The sequence below is a fragment of the Corvus moneduloides genome, chromosome 2, assembly GCF_009650955.1.
Source record: "Corvus moneduloides isolate bCorMon1 chromosome 2, bCorMon1.pri, whole genome shotgun sequence".
Lineage (NCBI taxonomy): Eukaryota > Metazoa > Chordata > Aves > Passeriformes > Corvidae > Corvus > Corvus moneduloides.
Window position 1 is genome coordinate 115214713 of NC_045477.1, and position 21836 is coordinate 115236548.

General features: G+C 41.7%; 1 protein-coding gene across 3 annotated transcripts; it reads right to left on the bottom strand.

The window, feature by feature from the left end:
* Positions 1–179: 179 nt before the first annotated feature.
* SRPX (sushi repeat containing protein X-linked) lies at positions 180–21475 on the bottom strand. Of its 3 annotated transcripts, XM_032100915.1 has the most exons (10): positions 21336–21475; positions 17900–17959; positions 12097–12288; positions 11310–11486; positions 8135–8261; positions 6177–6298; positions 5341–5520; positions 4782–4915; positions 3350–3471; positions 180–1221 (listed from the first exon to the last, which is right to left on the bottom strand). In XM_032100915.1, the coding sequence occupies exons 1-10, from the start codon at positions 21403–21405 to the stop codon at positions 1041–1043; spliced, it is 1365 nt and encodes a 454-aa protein (XP_031956806.1). In that variant the 5' UTR covers positions 21406–21475; the 3' UTR covers positions 180–1040. The 3 variants fall into 3 exon arrangements, with proteins under 3 accessions (XP_031956806.1, XP_031956807.1, XP_031956809.1); XM_032100916.1 differs by lacking the exon at positions 17900–17959; XM_032100918.1 differs by lacking the exons at positions 17900–17959; positions 21336–21475 and adding an exon at positions 17697–17858.
* Between the last annotated feature and the right edge of the window lie 361 nt (positions 21476–21836).

Below are 21836 nucleotides of genomic sequence, written 5' to 3' on the forward strand. Positions count from 1 at the left end.
TGGATTATTCTGTCTGTGATTGACCATATTTTTAGGGGAACTAAAAGGTACCAGTGGGTTGCTTGTACACTTTCAATGTGAGGCTAACGCCCATTATAATGGTTTGCAGAAAGGTATTTTGAACCAACTTTTGTATAAATCGACCAACTTTAAACCCCAAGAGGAATTTCAGACAACTCTCTGTTTGCAAAACAATATTTTATTAATAAAAAGAATTATAAACAGTAAGAAAGAACCCCCAACTTTACACTGAATGAAAAATCCATAATAAACTCCCAGAAACGTGCCTCAGTTCTTCACTCTCTGTACAAGAAATTCCATTAGGTAGTAAATCCTACATCCACATTCATCCAGCTGTGGGGTCCCCAGCAGGAGGAAGGACATCCACCTGTCAGAGCAAGTCCAGAGAAGGCCACCAAGGCGATCATAGGGATGGAGCACCTCTCCTGTGAGGAAAGGCTGAGAGAATGGGGGTTGTTCAGCCTGGAAAAGAGAAGGCTTAGGGGTGACCTAATTGTGGCCATTCCAGGTCCTGAACAGAGCCTACAGGAAAGATGGAGAGGGATTTTTTACAAGAGCCTGGAGTGACAGACAAGGGGGAATGGCTTCAACTTGTAAGAGAACAGGTTCAGATTAGATGTTAGGGAAAAATTCTTCACTGAGAGGGTGGTGAGGCACTGGCACAGGTTGCCCAGAGAAGTTGTGGATGCCCCATCCCTGGCAGTGCTCAAGGCCAGGCTGGATGGGGCTCTGAGCAACCTGGTCTAGTGCAAGATGTCCCTGTCCATGGCAGCAAGGTTTGAACTAGATGATCTTTGAGGTCACTTCCAACCCAAGCCATTCTGTGATCTAAAGATGACTGAAAGTACAAAAGAGAATGTGCACACTTCTATGCAGAGCAGCTACATGGCTGGACACATTTACCAATACACAAAAAATCACATGAGTGATTAAAAAAGCCATGCTTTGTGTAGCACCAAGGGGAGAATTATGAGGATTAAAAACAATTCACTGACAACTGTAGGCCCTGAAATGCTGAATTAGGGACATGACTGACCAATTTCTGCTTGCAGTTTCATCTCATCTTTTCTCAAGGGAAATTTGTCAATAAGGGCAAAGAGCTCAGCTGGTGTTGCTGGGAAAGGGTAGCGTTCCTTGTCCATGCCGTGCTTGTCCATCACCACGATGTTGAAATTGTAATGGGGGATCCTCAGCAGCAGCCTGCAAAGCAAGGAACTGGTTTTGTTAAAGGGCAGCACCAGCCTCTTGAGCCTGAGCAGAGGAAGGTGAGGATGGTCACAGGGGCTACACAGAGTCCACTTGGTTTCAGCATTAACAAGGAGCCAGATAAAGAGCAGGTGCCTGCACGTGCTGCATGTGTCAAGGTAACTGCACCCAGCTCTGTTCTCTGCCATTACCCACTGCTGTCACAAGAATGAAAAAAGGTCAGACAAAAAAGGTAGTATGAACAGTACCTAAAGAAAACCCTTGTGATGAAGCTCGAGTTATAAATAAGACTATTCCCTTTCCTGGCTTCCATTTCTTGGCTTTCCTTGGTATAAAAGCTCACAGTAAGAAAAGCAGGACAAAAATTTTTGGAGTCTGCTTTCATTGCTACCTAATAATAACAATCATGTGGGACTCTAATTTTAGAGGAACAAAAGCCAGCGCTAATCATGGAGGAGTCCTTTTCTTCCAAAGTGGTGGAACTGGTCATTTAAGCTCCTCTGAAGGTACAAAAATAAGAAAAGTTTATCTCTGGTGCTCTTTTCATCTTTTGCATGAAGGACTAATGTACTAGAAGATCCTTAGATACACAGTCAGTCAACATCATTAGTGTGGGGTAAATAAATTCAGGCAGCCCTGAGAGAATGGTGAAAGAAGAATGCCACGAAGAAGAGTCTGGAGGGATGTTGGAAAGGCGTGAAGCACCAAAATTGGCCTTCCACAGCCTCCTACCAAGTCTGAGTGCTCTTGGCATAGTCTTGTTGCCATTAGGGAGCTTGGCCATTAAATTCAAACTAAAATAAAGATTAAAGCTAAGCAACAGGGATAGAAAACTACATTCATCTTGTGCCTTATGTCACCTAGGAAAAAATTCTTCTAAAAATCCAAATGCTAAACTTCTGTGCTTTCCAAAGTTTTAAATGGGGTACCTGTGCTCATCAGCTTACTGAAATGCCAATTCTGGATGACATATTTATTCAAGATGTTTAAGAGTGCATTTCATATTGATTTGAGCACCTTGCAGAACTGAAAAGCTGTAATTCACACACTAAGCAACAACAAAGGAAAAAATCAATGGAAAACTAACTTTCACTGAGTGAAGGGCAGGTCATACCATACCAATTTCTGAAATGTAGCTTCATTAAAGGTTGCATGGGAGCAATGAGGTGTTAAGAGAGCTTATTATTTTCTCCAGAGCCACAAGAAAATAATTTCAACTTTAGTAGAAGTATCTTTATTCAAAAAAGAAAAACAGAGTGTTGTGCTCTCCTTTTTCTTTTATTGAGAACAAATTTTTTTAATAATTTGAAAAAAATCCCCTCTCTGCTGTGCCAGCAATTTTCATTGTCTTCAATTAAAACTTACTCCCTTTCCTCAGGCCTATCATAGAATATGTTGCCTAAAATGCTCCTTGACTTTTTTCTAAACAACTCTTCCTGCCAATGAGGCCTTCACTTTTGGCTTTTGTTGTTTTCCTGTCCCTAGGAAATGCTGGCACTTGAATGCTGGCACCCTTTCAAGTGAAAACCAATCCTCTGCCAGTCTAAACCCAAGTCAAAACAGTTTAGGCACCTCAGTAAAACTGCTGATGCTGCAGTCAGGGTGGGGAGGCTGAGATAATTTCCTCTTTGAAATACTGCCCATCTCATTCCTACATGTGGGACTTCAAAGAGTTTCCCCTTTCACTGCCTCCTCCCCTTTGGGCCTGGCCACAATCACCACCAGCCCTGGTGCAGAGGATGAGCTGTCGCTGCCATTTGGGGCTGCCCTGGCAGCTGCTCCAGGGCTGTCCTTGCAAAGGAGCAACTCCAACACAAATACAGACAGACTCTGAAGTGTTTTCAGTGGCAGCACCCAAAAATACAAACTCACATCCCTATGATCATAGGCATATTAAATATGTAATAAATTAAATAAATTTTTTTTATTTTTAGATTTGCTGTAGCTATTACACAGAGAGCAAATTAACCCTAAAGTGTGCTCATCAATATCTACTTTCCAATGTCTAGCTATGTACATTAGAGTAGAATACATGTATTTGGAGAGTAGGATGCAGGGAATCAAAAGCAATGCAACTTGTAGGATAAGGTGCAAACACAACAGCAGTGAGAGCTTCCTTTACCTGAGCTGCAGGGCAAGTGATGGGGGCAGCAGCTTCACTCCTATTCTTCCTATCTGTGCTGGGAAGACACCAACCAACTCCACCACGGTGACATGTCGGAGGTCTAACCCACACTGTGCCGGCTGCAAGGGTTAAAAGGAGAAAGAGGGGTATTAGTCATCCCTGAGAGAACAGGGGAGTGTTTTGAGTGTGCAGCAAGTGTTCATAGAGTCCCCTCTCCTTAAGTTAGTTAAATGTTTTAAACTGAATTGAGAGCACATTTTGCAAACACTCAAATTCTCACAGCAAAGAACTGGAGCTTCATGACTCCAGGGGAGGTTAAGTAACAGATTCTCAGCTACTCTAAGAAAACCAACACACAGGAATCACCTAGGAGAAATATCAACTTGTCTCTGTAGTCATATGAAAAGGTGCCAGGATATTAAGCATTGTACTAGTAATCTAATTTGGCAATCAAAGGCAATTATGTGAAACAGAAGTTGACTGCAGGAAGTTATCTTCCATGCCAACTCATCTGCCCACTGTCAAGAAGTGGAAAATGTACTATAGCCATTAAATTCAGATTGATCAATATATTGAATTTTCTTGCCAAGTTTATCTAATAGGGAAAAAGCCCTGCTTTGGTTTTTTTTCTTAAATACAACTGTAATTTAAGCCAGCAGCTAAAAGCATCATCACATTCATATCTCAATGATTATTTATACTCCATTTTGTTACAAGTTGTGAGAAGAAAAAAACAAAATAAAAGCACTTGTAGCTGTGAAAGAATACAGGTTCCTTTCCTTCCTTTCCCTGAGGACACAGATACATTTTGGAGACACATCCCTAAGTCTAGCAAGAAGCCAACAAGGGCATCACATTTACAATACACGAGAAGGAAAATTACCAGAAGTTTTGGGTTTTTTGGAACAAAACACCCCACAGTGTTATCTCCAGCACTCTGGATGATTTCTCTCCTGTGTCTCTGGTCCTTTGTTTGCACTTTGTATTTCTGAAGCTGTTCATACTTCCTTGCATTGTAGTTGCAAATTCTGTTAAGCCTGGTCTGCACGAGCTGCTTAAGTGTTGGAGGTTAGGTTTGGGTTTTTTTTCAATTTCTTTAGCAGCTGAGATAGGGAATTATTACTGAACACAAATTATTATAATTAATTTGGGGAGGATGGAAGGGCCAGAACAGCCTGGGATTCAGTGACTGGTCAGTCAGAGGCAGCACAATCCAGAATGGAGCTGAATTAGAGACTGGGGAGATATTTCAACTCAAACCCCTGTGAAAAGGATCAATCCAGGACCATGACTGTTTCAGCCAGATCTTTCAGTGGCTACAATATAACAGCTGAAGTTTGTATATTTTTATCAAACAGTGGAGCTTGTCCTCTTGTGTCTTTCTTTAAACAAAAAAAATAGCTGCACATCCCCCTTAAATGTGTTTTACCTGCAGCATTCCCAGCTGCATCCTGTAGAAGAAGTTGGCTGCAGTAGGAGTTGAAATAATTAGCAGCCTCCGCTTCTCATAAAATTGATCCAGAAGTGCAGCTGCAGTCCTCACATTCACATTAATATTCATGGCTAGAATTAAAATTAAAACAAAAGTTATGGAGCATACTGAAAACAGATCTATTTCTAGAGGCAGAGTTAGACAGCAGAACCACAAGAACAAGAAACAATAATAAAGAAGACATGGGTGAAATGCTGGCCTCATTGAAGCCAACAATTTTACTGCAGACTGCTCTAGCTTGCACACTGGATTGACTCCAGAACATCAGATTTTGTAGAAAGTTTTGAGCTAAGACAAACTTGAGGAAAGAGAAGTCAGAGGTGGCAAAGGCTTCAACTGTAAGTGCAAACTGGCAGGGGAGACAAAGATGGTAAGTTTCTTACCTCCGGTACACTGCAGCTGTATTCCACCCCACACCCCCTTCCCAAACTCTCACTGCCCTAAGATTCTCACTGCATCAGATTCCTCCTGGTAAGGTGGTGAAATACTCACTTACGTGCACAGGTTGGCTCCACTCCTGACCACCCCAAATTGTACTGGCAGACTCGAGCTGGGCTTCCTTGCAGCTCATAGCCACCAATGCAGGAGAACTCACAGGTAGCACCATAGTTATTTCCATCACCTGAGCACTTGATGTAGCCATTATCTGGGGCATTTAACTTCACACAGCGCCTGACTTTGAGCAAGAGAAAAAAAACCCAACAAATTAAGGCACAACATGAATCACCATTTGTTATTAAGGTAGCATGGGTCAGGGGACTACCAGTACCAAAGACATTTTTCTGTTTGCTTTCTGTAGCATTAGTCATGCACTTAAAAACACCAACCAACCAGCTTGAACTCCCCCACCCTCACTCTCACGTAAAATGAAAAGGTGTGTAGGTGTATGCATGTGACAAAAGGTCATGGAGCACAAAGAGCTGAAGCCAAAACCTACAGGTATCATCTCTGTATATTCAACTCCAGATGTTAAGATCTGGACTTGTGAAAGGGCAGCCCTGCTTGACAGACCTGAGCCTCAGCTGAAAAAATGTCTTCACCTCCTTGTTTCAGCACCTCACAAGCCTTAAGTATCAGGGAGGAGATGGCAGAAGGGAAGGGGCGTGGAGCTGGAGGCAGGGCTGATCAAAGAAGCTCTTCCTGGACATGCAGGAATGCTGCAGACCTGGCCCCAGGGTCTTCAGCAAGACTGTTCTCCCTTTCAGCATCATCACAGGAGTTTATATACACAGAAATATGCAGATAAACACAGAAATGAGGACATTTTCAAATTGCCTACCAAGCCAGATGCAAATCAGTGTCTGTATTTACAGGGTAAAGCACCATTCTTACCTCTGACTTTAACAAGAAATTTGCAAGTGCCTTTGTTTTCAGCTCTGTCATACACAGTATATTGGATTTTGTGGTCTCCTTCTGGAAAATGTGACCCTGGTGGCAGGCCTTTCAAAATAACACTAAAACAGGAAATAAAACAGGACAGATGTTCAGAAATTCACCCGTATTTATTTACTGACAATGCTGTAAAAGCCTGAAGAGGGATGTTTGTGGTATGCTAGGCTGCACTGCAGGACTGAAGACTTGAGAGTAAGCAAAGGAAGAAGGTGGGAAGCAGCAACCAGAGTATTTAAATTAGCTACATACAGCCCACCCTGCTGAGACAAGGAGGTGAGAGTGGGCAAGGTCTGCTCCCTTCCTACAAAACAATCCATAGTGTAGCCAAGCCCATCATGCCCAGAGGAACTCAAGTTTCCTTTTCCTTACATAAGAAAAAACCAACATTAAGAAAGAAAACTTCCAGCCTCTCACAATGGGCATGTACTCCCATCTGGCTGTTCTGAACTGCTCCTGTGATTGTCATTTGTGACTGTTAATATGTACAGAAATGGAACAGAAAGGGAGATTCAGTGTGTCAGCAGAAGGGTGTGGTGATCCACAGCAGCATTTTCACCTGGAATTTGCCCCTGTCCTGCAAACAAGGTGGGAGAATTTAGACATGTTAAACATATCCTCAGTACTGAAGCAGAGGGTAACCAAAGAGCTTTCCATGTAATGGAAAAGCTTTTGTACTCCTGAAACTGAAGGACTCTGTGCATTTAAGAAAAGCACTGCATAGTCCATAAAACAGCACAGTTTAGCAACATTTTATAAAAATAGAGATGTGGTTTCTGGAAAAGCTTTCACTGAATTGAGAGCTTGGCTCTTTTGAGCTGACAACAGTTATTCATATGACAAAGTCTACAAGGGATATTCCCCATTTTTTTTGCCTATCAGACATCCCTTTGTCGAAAAGACTTAGGAATTTCTTTATTCTGACATTTTCCAAGTTTTTACTTTACCAGGTGTAACTTTTAATGTTGATAATTGTCACCAAATTGTTACATCAAACCTTAACGGCAATTAAGTTTTTAATTATGCAATGAATTCTTCTTTATGAAATTATTAAATTATAGCAATAAAAGGGCAATATCATTGTGTCTTTCAACAGGTTTTTTTTTTGTATTCACATGAAATTGTACACATCTTCAAGCTCAACTGTGAGCTTGAAGCTTAAGCTTAACCAGTCCACTAATGTAATGATGTAACTTGCTTACTGAAAAAGCAGATTTTTTAAACTCCTATCATTATAATAACCCAGACAGATTGACCTAAGTCCTGCGTGATAAAAATGGGAAAATCAGTGACAGTACACAAGTACACCTTGTTCTTCTGGAAAATGTGTCTGTGAAACCACACAAACTGGCAAAGAAATTTTGAAGTGTAATGTCTAAATCCAGTGTTTAAACCCATCAAGGCTACAAACACGAAATGTTACTTCAAAGGTAACTGCCAAATCCAGGGACATCAGCAGCCAGCACTACTTCAGGAAGAAGCCTAAAGATGACAGCAGATGATTTTGTGACACACCTTGGTTTTTTTAAGACAGTCACACTTACCTCTTCTGTCACCTCCAATGCACTAGTCTGTTTTCATTGTTATGTACAAAAGGTAACTTGCTGTAAGAAAACTTGTTGACTACGAGACCGTAAAGAAGCTCTGGAAAATGCAGTCAAAATGCTGCTGTTTATTCTACCAGCTCTAAATAACCACAAGTGGCTAACCAGTTTCTGAACGATTCACCTCCAAACTGCCAGCTTTTCCAGTTAAACATGCAATTCTTTACAGGTCAGCGACATGTGACAGTTATAAGAAAGCATCTTGGATGAATTAAGGGAAAAAGGTTCCTGGCCTGCCAAATTGCTAACAAAAGAGTAAGAAGGAGAAAATGCAAACATGAAGAGATGTTCACCTACTCTGTCAGAATCCCATCTGCAGTGTCTCGTCCCTCCGGGGTGTCCCAGAACACTCTGGCTGTCAACTTGTTGGGCTCCGCGGTTTTCTCCTTCACGCTCGGGCACTGGATCCTTGGAGGTTCAGTATCTGTTGAAAGAAATGCCACAGAAAAGGGCACTGGAGCATCTGCTAGAGCTGTGCATTTTCTTCACAGCTCCTTGCCTGCTGTCAGGGTAACCCAGGACCACCTCCAGCTGGCCTCCTCGGCACTGGATTCATCCCAGTGAAGGCACAAGAGCTGACAATGATCAGCCCTTTACAATGCAAAAAACCCAACTAAAAGTAGTTACTGTAAATTTCTTTACACAGTTCAGCTAAAAAGTAATGTTGACAAATGGATGGCTTTGAACTCCAAGGAGGGATGTCCAAGATCCTACCCAAGGATGTTCTGTTTCTCTGCATTTTTTCCTTTGTCCATCTGTACAGTAGATAATGTGACTAAGAGCATTTTTAAAGCACACTGAAAATCAATCTCTCTCTGCATGGTAACTTTGCATGTTACTCTTAATATGCTGGTTATTTTTCCTGCAATAATGGCAAAATGAGAAACAACAGAAGACTGGCACAATTACCATTTTGTGGAGAATCAATGCTGCATTTGATTTTTTCCTAGTAACTCTTATAATAACATCTTACCTCAGTAGTCAGCACTACTAGGACAAGCATCCTATCAATACAGCCTCAAGATGTGACAAAAGGATGACTTAGCTTGGTGACAGCCATTTACCATAACCTCTGTTATACAACCAGCAGGAAAAGGCAATCTTTCCAGAAGAAAAGACTGACATTTTTCAATCTTCTACAGGAAAGTATCTATTTTAATATATGTCACAGTGCGTTACAGATATAATAGAAATATTATTCAAGTGAGTATTGGCATTTTTAGCTAACTGATAACCAAAACCAGCTGTACATTGATTTTTCTTTCCATCAAAACTATTTCAGGACATGAGGGATATCCTTCCTCTTACAGGGTGGGGACAGGAGACAGTCTGCTTTGTTAGGACAGAATACTCACTAACTATAAGGACTTCTGTAAGTGACTGCTAGAATATACCTAATTTTAAAAATGTGTCTTTTTTACCCCTTTTAATGCATACCTGCTTCACTACTGAAAGGCCTTTTGCCTTTCCTACGTGGATCTTCACTGCTGCACTAAGAAGCCCACATAATTTAGTGCAAAAATGCTAAGCAGGGCAACTGCAGTGTAAAAGGGTAGAGGAAAGCCCCTTGTTTTTAAGAGCACTTTAAGTTCAGGTCTGAAGTAATTTTAGCCATACTCAATGCCCAAAGCTGTGGAATACCCAGGCCACTTCCATGACATGAAGTTTACCAGCCCATGCCCTGATCACAAGTAACATCCCTACTGTGCACAGTGCAACTAATTGTTTGCATATCAAAGGAAGAAATTAGACAGCCTTTTTGCCTTTGTATTTCATTGCTGCCTTCACCTTAATTTCACTCCTCAGCTGAAAGTGAGCTGTTCAGCCAGTCCTCTCCTGGCCACTGTGTAGGCTGCAGTTCCGCAACTTCTGAATTACACTAAGGAACAAGTGTTCATTTGCAAACTTCGTTATACTGTTAGAATTATGTCTGGTCATAATTACGTCTGTGATGTCTGGTCACAAAAAACTCTCTATCCTACCTATCAAGATGTCAAAATACATATACCTTATTGAACAGTCTGCTAACAGCAGATCTCACTATGTGCATATAGAAACTATGTGCACACAAGGTTTGAAGGAGCCTTCTCTGAACTATGTGGTATTACCATAACTTAAATCTTAGTATTACTTTTACTGGGTTACTTAGGACTTGTAATCCTAGGCAACAATTGGGACTTGATATCCTATGCAACAATTACTCTGCATTTTTGGAATAAAAAGAAGTGTTACTGCTAACTTAGCCTCTTTTCTTTGCAGCTTAAGGTACTTGCTTACTTTACTCCGCAAGACAGCATCCTCTGTAATAAGCACACCATCTCTGCAAACAGATGAGCTGCTGAAAGTGCCAGGAAATACAGAGGACAGTATTTTATCATTTCCAAACTTAAAAGGTTTGTTTTTCTTCCTCTGCTCACACCACTGAGAAGAACAAAGCTTGTTTTTGCATATAAAAACGAGCGACACCACAAACAGTCTAGACCTAAGCAGCTCATGTCTACATTTGTACAACACCAAATAACAGGAAACCTGAAAAACATTTTATGAACATCAGGCCACTGTGGAGAGGCTCCAAAGCCACTTGCCAACCTAGACTGAGCCACAGGCATTCTGAGGAAAACCAAGTTATCATACACACAAAACACTAAGCACAAACATTCTACCACCCACATGCTTTAAATTACTGGTAGCCATTTCAGATGGCCAAAAAATACTTTCCTTTGTGGGTGGCTGCTGAAGCTTTTATCAGAGGCTTCCCAGAATCAAGGGCAGCAGGCTGAGACTTCACTATGTGCTGAAATTCCATTAGTAGTCAGGAAAGTTAAATGTCAGTATTTGTTTATCTCTCTTTTGGTTTTATGTATATAGAAACACCTCTTCCAGTGAGGTTCCCAGGAGACCACTGACTATGTAATGAAAATTGCTGGCATAACTAGAGCGAACTAGGATGAAATTTAAATTAGCTCACTGCAACCATACTGGTAACTACAATCCATTCGCATTCTCTGGATGTATTTGAAGACCACAATCCCAAGGAAGAAAAACTGTTCAGACAACAGGTTTACTTTTAAACCTGTTTTTAATCACTAAGCAGAAGAGAGTGTGACAGACTCCAGCACACAGAACATGCTGGAAGAGCAGCACAGACTACCAAGGAGTTACTCAGGAGTCAGCAAAGGCTGTTACAAGCTTTGTAAAGTGCTGGCCATTTACACCAGACTCATCTTTAATTAAGTGGTAATGCTTGGAACTCCTGTGTAAGAAAGATACTCACTTTGGACTGAAAGTACCGAGTAACAGAACATTGCACCCTTGGAAAACTGTTCTCTGCTTCCTTAAGAGGGACAGCTGCTTTTTCACCTTATAAACTGGATAAAAAAGGCCTTTTGGAATTTATCCATGCAGAACTTGGGCACTGGCAGGTACCTCTGGATGTAGACCTCCTGGGATGCAGACCCAACACCCCACTTACCAATGCAGGCCGCTGGCCGGCCACTCCAGACTTTGTTGTCCATGCAGGTGACGATGCGGTCCCCCTTCAGCTGGTAGCCTGGGGAGCAGTAGTACTCACACCTCGAGCCAAAGTAGGCACCATCCAAACACTTGAAGCCCCCGTTGGTCGGCATGGACAGGGTAGGGCAACGCTTTTCTGGAAAAGCAAAGACAGACTTCTGGAAACCTGTTAACCTCTCTTTAGAGTAAATGTAAATATGGGGTATTACACAGAAATAAAGACACAGCTGGCAAACAAGTGGGAGGAAGTCTTGTTCCACGTGAGGTTTTTCCACACTGTTCTTATTAGCTGCATTTCAAATTTAACTCTACATAAGCATTAGTGGCCTGATACAATATTTATATGAGAAAAGGGATGACAAGTAGCTATTCCTCTCTTCTCAGAAAATGTTTTACTCCAAGAGCCCATTTAGACACCTGATACAAATTGTGTCAACTTAGAAAGTCTAAGATGGGCGATATTTTAAAACAGCTTTATGGCTCTGTCATGAAACTATTCCCACAAATCAAAATCCCACATTCACAGAATATTCCCTCTCTGCCAAGAGTGTTTGTACCACTCAGAAGCATATCATGACAGGCACCCCTGAGAGATCCTCAACAAACTAATCTACATATCCAAGCATACTGCCAACCTTTAAAACAACAGTAACAATCCAAAGATCAGTTTCAAAGGCAAACAAGAATTTACTGTCTGCTGAACCTGGAGCACAAGTCACACACACAGAGATTTTGTAGCCACTTACGTTTGCACAGCACCTTCCCAGACCAGCGTTTGCTTGACTGACAAATTAGCTGGTGAGGGCCATGCAGTTCGTAGCCTTTTTGACAGCGAATATCACATCTTGTGCCCAATACATTCTTGTAATATTCCCCTTGAGGTGTCCTGCAGTTTGCATAACCATGTTTCACTTTAATGGGGGAGCACCACGGTGTTTCTGGCACAGAGAAGAAAAAAACCCCACACACAGCAATTACAAAAACGTTAAAGTTGATACACAAATATAAAACCACTTTGCTTAATCAAGGTCACACAGAAGAAAAGGAAATAAACCTCTTATTTAAAAAGCTGCCAATCCTCAAAGTGGAGAACACTGCAGAGGTGCACTTACACACGAGGAGGTCAGCCCTTAAAAGACTGGCAGCTCTGTTTTTTTATGACAAGCATTAAAGATTGTAGCCATTAGATTGAAGGGGTTGGGAGGACAGGTGGGTTTTTACTATGCTTTTTGTCCATGGAATAAGTGTGCCACCATGTGGGCAGTTTGATGACAACTGGGCCGTTTTTCCCTCATTTTTAAGCAGACCCATCGAATTGCTCTTTGGTAAGAGAAGTTTGCATTAGGAACACCTTGGTTTGGCTGCAGTTGTCAACTTTCCACATGAAGGTCTCTTAGTGCCATTAAAAAAATTAATTTCTCCTTCCTTAATAATCTGTGCCTTGCAAAACTCAGTGATGGTTCAAGCTCTCCCACAGTTATAAGGTATCACTTACACAAATCATATTGCCAATATATAAAGTTGAACCTGCTCAAACTGAACCTTTATTAACTGGCCAGGGCTACACTGTAAAATATTCAGGATATGGGTACCCCCACCTTGTGAGAATTTACCACCACAGTGTGGTGCTGATGGGCACAGCATCAAGTAGAGAGTTCTGTTCCCAGCCAAAGTTTCACGTACTTTGTTTAGCTTTGACAATAGGGTGCACACCAAGAAAACGGGCAGCTTCTCAACAGGAGTTTCCTACACAAGGAGTGACTAAGCCTCCTGCTTTCTCAGCTCCAAGATTTGAAAAGGACATATTGGGAGAAGAGAGAGGGAAAAAGGGAGGGACTGCAAAGTAAAAAGAGAAAGATGACAAGTCCTGAAATCCTGTGTGACAGTGTGTTACGTAAGGGAGGGGCATGAAAAAACTTTTTAATTTTGCAAGAAGGACGGAAAAAAAACCCTAAACAAACAAAACATGAGTTTTAGCCTTCATACTCACAAAGTCACAAACAACAATAAAAAAAAAATTCTAGATCATCTTTGGCAGATGTTCACTTCTAGCTCTTAATGCCCATAGTTATTAAGTACATTTTCCCATACTAGCTGGATCAGCTCCACGCATAAATAAACAAAAATCAATACAGCATTTCTCATACATGGGATATTTATATACAGTGTACTGTGTCTCTAGGACATATTTACACTTTTCCAATGGCAACTACACTTTACATCTGTATTTTGCAGTGCTGGTCCTGAGTCAACACAATAGCATCTGCAAACTAAAATCAGACTAATTATCAATCTTTTGCCTAGACCAAGGGCGCATTTCCTCTACACTAGTCCGTTTCTGAAGCAGTAGTACTGTGATATGCTTATTTTTGTGTTCCACCACTACAAGACAAAACCCTTTACAAAGATGTGTAAGTGACATTATTCCCAGTGTCAGCAAATACACAGTAACTGAGGCACAGGACACAAGCAGGCCAGTCTAACAGCACCCCTCAGGTTAAGGGTAGACTACAGTTCAGCTTTTTGGCTCAGCCATACAATCATCACAGCTCTGTTTCTTCCCACCTAAAAGCCTGTTTTCTGAATGTCAAATACATCCTCCGCTATTTACCTTACAATCATGCAAAGTGTTTTGGTGGAAAGTGGGTTTTGGTTTGGGGTTTGATTTTTTTAGAACTATTTCTTGTCCTTCACCCTAATCTCGATCCCACAGCTCTCAAAAGACATTTAAAAAATCTCCACATCCACCGACTTGAGCCATTTTGTTGAGGGGCTGTACCACAGTGGCTCCCATTTTTCATGCTTGCTGTGCACCAAATTAAAACTCAGACAACAGATGAGGAGTGTGAGCTAATGGGAACAGAAGTCAACCAGCTACTGCTGAATTAATGAGTGATTCCAGCAGCCAGCTCTGCGTCCTTAACTGCTACCCCAGGGCTGCTGGTGCAGTCTCAGGCACCACCTCCAACCACTCTCTGGGGGAAGCCACACATCTGGATTCCCAGCCTCTGCCTCATTCACCTCCTGGAGGAATCCTCCTACTCTTGAGCTTTCCCATAATCTCCTCTTCAGTGGTCTCATGCCCAGACTTTCCAGCTTTTCTGTCCCACTTTCTCTTCCCATGCCCTGAGATCTTAAACTTCAATTTATTTACATGCCCAAGCTTATAAGACCTCCTTAACTAAGAATGAGGCCTTGGTTTTTCTGCAGAAGGGCTCAAACCTGAAGTTACTAAGAAAGACAACACTGACTGAAAGGGCAGGACTGGGGGGATGAAAACTGATTTGGGCTGAGCTTTCACCCCGGCCAGTTACAATCCTTCGGCAAATCAGCTCAAGATATTGATGCCTCGGCTTTTCCACATGTATAAACTCCAAATGCACATCGCTGACTTCCTTTGTAAAGGGTGTTAAGACAAACATGCTTTGCAACATGATCAAGAGGCTAATAATAATAAAATAGAGGGCAAAGAAGCTGTTTCAGGTATTGCAAATTGCCTGAGCTTTTGTGCAAATTTTTGTGGTTTTACAATCACACTTAAGATAAGAGCTGCCCATATATTTAAAAAAAAAAAGTGGCTAACAGCTAAGAAATGCAGATTAATGCACAAGCACAATACTGAAAAAGAAAAAGCCTTTCCTGTAGTGTCAATGCAGCTACAGTGGTTTATAGAGAGAAACAAAGCAAGCTCCTAGACAGGGGAGAAATGCATCTTACTGGACCAAATGATTCTGCCAGAAAGAAGAACAAAAGCAAACATGCTTTTGGATGCAGATAACTTGAAGAGCTTTTTGATTTAAATCTTTTTGATTTAAAACACTATAATGCTTACTCTAGAACTGATCATGATTACAAGAAAATGGGTGAAGCAGGGTTTACAAGCTATTTACAAATATCAGGGTTTAAACCAACTACTGGGAAAAAACCCAGCTAACTTGAAAAGCACATCAAACTATACAAAAAAGATTTAGATCAAAGTTTGTTTATTTTTAAGTGAAGGCACATACTGGTTTTCAAAGGCAAAGCAGCTACATGGAGCACTTGAGGAATATTAGGTTTGTGTGAGGCCTCAAGGGGTTACACAAGCTGTTCCCTACCTCAAGGCCGGATCAGCCATGTTCCTGAAGGCTTTGGGGATTATAAAACCTAGAGGTTTTCTAGACACCTTTTTTGCAACTTCACCATCTATACCAGGCTCTGTTCACCCAAATGAAATAAGTTTTAGGTACCCAGACCTATATACTAGTTTTTTTGTTTAATAGAAAGTTTGTACCTCAGCACAAACTTGAAAGAACTGGAAAGTCCCTCAGCAATATAATAGCCTGAATTACCACTTGTGAGTAGAACATTCAAGAGACTCAATCCTGTGTTTGAAACCACGGGAAAACAGGCAGCAAACAGACATGGCTGAAACCCCAATGTTGCCTTTAGAGCTGAGGCTCCTGCTTGGTCATTACAGTATCTGAGAGAACATATTAGGAATGAGGATCACCAGAGCAGTGTCAATGGAGCTGTGATGAACACAGGAACTGCTGTATTCAGGAAACCCTCCTTCATGAAATATGATCAGAGATGCCAAGTGGCAGGAAGGAAAGCACTTTCTAGAGCATCATCTCCCCCAGCCCCTAGGTCCTGTTTAAACACCAGCCTCAGCTGAGCCCTTCCTTCACAAGCAGCATGTAAAGTGACCAGCTGTACTGCTGCTTGCTGCTACACCGGCCAACAGAGCTGAAGGTTCACCAGGGAGGAAGGGAAAAACTCCTTAAAAATGTTGTAGGCACAGAAAATCTTGGCAATGTTTCTCTGGAAAGCTAAGCAAGTGGGAAAACATCCAGATGAAGACAGAAGGGTTTAGTAGGAGGTCGATTTCCACCCCTCCCAGTAAACTGCAATTCTTTGTTTGCAGATGTCATAGAGGATGAATCTGTGTGCTCACTTGCACATGTGTGCAAAGAAAAAAACCAATGCTTTTTACATAATGTGAACATCAATTACGAAAATCCTTTTAATTCCTGTTACTGGCAAATTTTATTTGCTAAGCAATGGGCCACACCCAAAATGCTGGACTGCACATCTGAGAAGAAGCTCTGAAGATTGCTACACAGCCCATTTTTCCTTGCTTTGTCTTTTTCATCCCCTTCCCCCCAAAAACATAAAGAAGTATGCTAATGAAGAGTCAGCCTTTTCTGTTCCAATGCTTTATACTCTTAGATTCACATTGTCTGTTCCTCAGCATTTGGCAGTAGTGCTTCCAAAGTTGGGGCAGTTTTTAATATCTGTGTGAACATGCCATTATGTTTCACTTACCCTGATGACATTTTGGCTGACATGAGTATAATCCATTTTGGATCACCATACAAAAGGAATTTATATAGAACCCATATTTTAACTGCTTGCCTGCCCTGGCATGAATTGGCATTGATTTATCTTCATGATCTCTGAATGCTTTTTCTATGTGTCTGCAGAGGGTCACATATTAAAAGGCAAAGAAAAATGAGTTAACCTAAATAAAGCTTTAGAGAACTATTTGTGCACGTGTTTGAAAGCAAAATTTTATACTGGAGCATTTTACTGGGATGAAGATGAGACATTTATGAAAACAGCAACATAGCCATAAAAGCTGTGCTTTCCCTTTGGCTGTTCATAAATGTCTGAATTATTTTATGACTTACCTCTCATATGGCCCATTGATTCTTTGCAGAGAATCAATAATGTACAACAAGACACCAATGGCCAGTATTTTCAAGTAATCAAAATGAAGACAACTCTAGCATATCCATAGACTAATTTACTAAAAAGAAACACAGTTACCATTTAATGAAATGACAAATGAAATGCCAGGTCTCTTTAATGTCCAGGTTTCCGAGGATTTGTGGCAGAGGAGAGCGATATTGAAACAGAAGCAGACTTTTTAGAAAATGGACACAGCAAATGGAAGATTTACTGGTAATGGCAAAACACTTCTCACTCTTGCTGAATAGTGAAGTCTTCCAGAATAGGGAAGAAAACCTGAATTTACGTTATAGACGTGCCAGTCCATTCACTCATCCAGCTATGTAATTTGGTTTTGAAATGTACCCATTCATTCATTAAACACACTTCAATTGGCACTTCAGGCAGCAGGTTAACCTGAAACGCAATCAACTTCATGGAAAGAAAAAAGTAATGAAAATCAAGTTCTCTTGCATGTACTTCTATACATTACCATCAGAAAGCGCAGGTTTTGAGGCAGCTTATCACTGATGGTTTTGTTAGCATGTATGGAAAAGAAAGAGAAGCTCTTTCTGATTTTCACGATTCAACAACCTGATCTCCCAGAAGCAAAGGCAGTGCAAAAGTTACTTACTCAGGTGCATGAAAGAGTTGTGATCAGCACTTGGTCTAATTTCCATTGTTAAAAACAGCAGAAATTAAATCTTGATCTAAATATCCATGAGAAAAACCATGAAGCTGGATCACCAAGATTTTATAATCCATAAAAAGAAAAAAGAATGAAGCTTTCTGTCAGCAAGCAGTTGATTCTCTTTAGCACATAAGCAAAGCATTCACCTTTGTATCTATTGCGTGCATAAACATCCTCATCATCTTCAAGGGGTGAATATCCCGATCCTACAATAGAAAATAAGAGAAAAAACACTGCAGCAAGAAAGGAAATATAAATTAAAAATAAAAGAAAGCTTTGAGAAAAGACATGCAAGATTAGGATGCAATAATCTATGCAATGTCATCAGCATGGGCTTCTCTGAAGCTCAGTCATAGCAGACCCACTTTATAGTGAATTTGGAAGGGGCAAATTGATTTGACAATCAAGTGAAATAGTAAATTTCTCTCAGTGCTCCTAGAGTAGTGTTGTGCAATGTTAAGTTGCACATGCCAAGTCACAGCTCCTCTGTTATGGAGAGCCCACCTACAATGTAGTTGATCTACTGAGCAGAGAGAGCAGAGCAGGTACAGGTGAAGGGGCACATCAGAGGTTTCACTATAAAGTGGTTCCACAGTGTCAGTGGCTGTTAACAGCCATCAGGCCAAGTAGCAAAAGTAAAATGTAAATAACTCAAGTACAACCCTCCTTAATGACCTGTAACATCCTCACACCAAGAACAAGACATCAAGGTGCATTACCTGCAAACACAAGTTCAAATCAAAAACACAGTTTGGCTTCAAGCATTCTTCTGGAATTGTTCAAATTCAAAGAGACAGTAAAGCTCTATACTTTTAAACCCCTGAGCAATGGCCAAAAACTTAAAATAAAGGTAAAACATGCTTTCTAAAAACCAGAAACCATTTGGAGCACTGCTACTCAAATAATCCATCAACAAAACAGAGCAGTTGGCAAGAAAGCCTTCAAAATATCCCTAAACAACATTTAGTTAAAATTAGCAACTTCAGAGCATGAAGTCTAGTCTAAATTCTAGATAAACTTTTTCTACAAAGAAGGGCTCATACAAATTCCCCCTTGAAACATTCTTTTAAAAACCTTGCATGCGATAGGCAGATACTCAGGGGCTACAGGAGCTTCTCACATGGGATCTCAAGTTGCAGCATTTGGGGTTATTTCATTGACATTTGTTGACATTTGGGACCATGGTCTGTACAAGCTGCTACTTAAAGTTACGTAAAATTACATAATTCAGCACCTTAATAAACTACTGATTCCATGTGTAAAGCATACAACTGTTCAGCAGAAATTAAACCCAAGAGTTTCATTTCTGTCAACATCTGTCAACAGACTCCATTTCTTATTAAAAAACCCCATAATAATCTGCCCAGAAAATGGTGAAACTTGATTTCTTACTCTACCAGACTCAAGAAAACCCAGCCCAAGTATCTCCAGCTGCTCCACAGTACCTTCCACAGCACCAGCCCCAGCACTGGATCACTGGGAATCCCTCCACCAGTTTGAGCTGGGACCTGAAGAAGCAAATTTCCAAACAACTTCTCCTCTGAAATGGTAGGATTTATATACAACAAAGTCTTTTTATTACTTAGAATCATTTCTCTGGATTTTTTACATTTATTGTTGAGGTTCAGTTTTGATGCCTAAACACTGACATCTGAGAGACTTCTGAACATAAAAACAAACTTCAAACTTTCTTGCACTTGAAGTCTGACTGCATAGCAAAAAGAGCAAGCTGTGAACCCCAAGGGCATCAGGAAGACCTTGATATGTAAATGAATACCTCTCTAAGCATCAAAGTATCTAAGTAAGTATCTAAGTATCAGTATTAGCCAGAAATTGGGATACTCTTAGCTAATTACTCACTTTGAGGGTTATAAAACTGTTACCTCAGTGTTATCACTAATAACTGTCCAAATTTTAGTGTGCAGTGACTTTAGCATCTAAAATTAGTAAATCTTAGAACTACGTGAGCTCTTACGTATTTGCCTTTCCTTAGACAAAAAACAATTAAGTGCTTTTGAGAGGTTTCTAAGAAAAACTAGCCTTAAATAGTTATTCCCTACTTTTGCCCTAAAACAAGGCTCTCTTGATGGAGCTCAACATCTCCCTTTACAGCTCATTTTCTAGCTCAAAATGAAAAGCGAGTCAGGTCTCTTTCCTAACAAGCAATGTTTTATTAATAACCACAATGGGCTTGGCTTGGGGAGCCACGGGAGCAGTGTGGCCATTTCATCTCCATTTTCTCAGCCACAAATCAAAGTGTTTCTGCTTCACATGCATTCAGAATTGGCTACCAAGCCATGTAAGGACAAAGCATTGTTCTGTGTCGGAAGCGCTAAAAATATCACAGTTCAGAGTATAGCACATTCCTGCAAAAGAACACTTGTGGACTTTGTTCTGGCAGATGTCAATCAAAATGCACAAAATAACACTTTCATTTTAAGATTAACCTATGGACTTATATGATTCTGTTTATGTCAGGAAAAAAGATTTCTTCATTTACAAAATAGAATTCTGTCCTCACTGCATAGGTTCACTTGTGCAGGTCTGATGGCAAGATCAGGGCACAAGAGCATAGTGCCAAGCCAGGCACTGCATACACAGGTGTGTACATGAACAACACTTCACATGCTATTGTGCTATAAATCCTTTATAACTGAGAAAAAGAAGGAATGTGACTTGTAAGACACAGAACTATGCACACATGCTTTCCCAGGACTCACATAAGAATTATTTAATTCTTTGAGTTTGATCAATTTAAAGTAAGCTATAGACAACAACAGTATAGTTCATTAAACCAACCTGAAACTTTTCAGTTTACTGCCCTGAAGCAGGACAAGTTCTGGAACACAAGTTCTATAAGGAGTTGCTGAGGGAGCTGGGGTTGTTAAGCCTGGAGAAAAGGAGGCTCATCACTCTCTAAGTCTCTGAGAGGACACTGTATCCAGGTGGGGTTGGTCTGTTCTCCCAGGTAATAATTAATAGGATGAGAGAGAGGAAACAGCGTCAGGCTTAAAATAGCTATTAGGAAAAATTTCTTCACTGAAAGGGCTATCAAAAGCCTTGGAACAGACTGCCCAGAGAATTGGTTGAGTCAGTATCTCTATTTAGAAGATACCAAGATGTGGCACTTAGAGACATGGTTTAGTGGAGTATTAAAAAGAGACATTTTGGAAAATCATTTTACAACAATCATTTTTTTGCGGTATAAGCCCATATCTTCAGCTTCTGTAAACTGACCTTACCCAAAAGAGCACTTGAGAATGTGAAAGATCGCTTTGTCCACCTTAGTGTATTTTTTATGCTGCTAAACTAATGGATAATTTGCCTTCTAATATTCCTGATAAAAGCCTTGAAGGGAGATTCTGAGAAAGTATGACCTAGTGCCACTTCAAAGTTCTGGCAGAGAAAACGGCGGTGAACACGACTCGTGGGGAAAGCAGAGCTCAGTGCTATCACTTGTACACTGCAAATCAGTGCAGCGCTCCCGGCCCGGCCCCGCTCCCCGGCCCGGCTCTGCCCCGGCCCCGCTCTGCCCCGGCCCCGCCGCCCCTTCCTCCCCTGCCCTGCCCTGCCCTGCCCTACCCTCGTACTCCAGGCTGGCCCGGGCGCCCAGGGCGAGCAGCGCGGCGAGGCGCAGCCAGCAGCTCCCCATGCTCCACACGGCGGCTCGGCGCGGCAAAGGGGCAGGAGCAGGAGGAGCAGGAGGGGCAGGAGGAGGAGTGGGACGGGGACATTCTCCCGAGCGGCTCCCGGGCGCCGCCGGAGTCTCCTCCTCCCGCTGCCCGGCCCCGCCTCGCCTCCCGGCAAGGCGCTCCGCTGGTTGGGGTCCGCCGGGGCTGCGGTGCCGCCTGTTCCACGCGTTGTCCCCCGAGGGGCTCCTGCCGCCCGCTGCCCTCCGACGCGGCCTCCGGGAATCGCCCGGTGGTGCCCTGGCCCGGAGAGGTGTGTGGGGTCCCCGGACTTGCTGCGCCGGGCCCTCCTCAGCCAGGGCACCGAGCAGGCCAGGTCAGTGTGTCTGTCCAGATGTCTGCTCATAGGATCGCACTAGGTTGGAAAAGACCTCTGAGATCATCGAGTCCAACC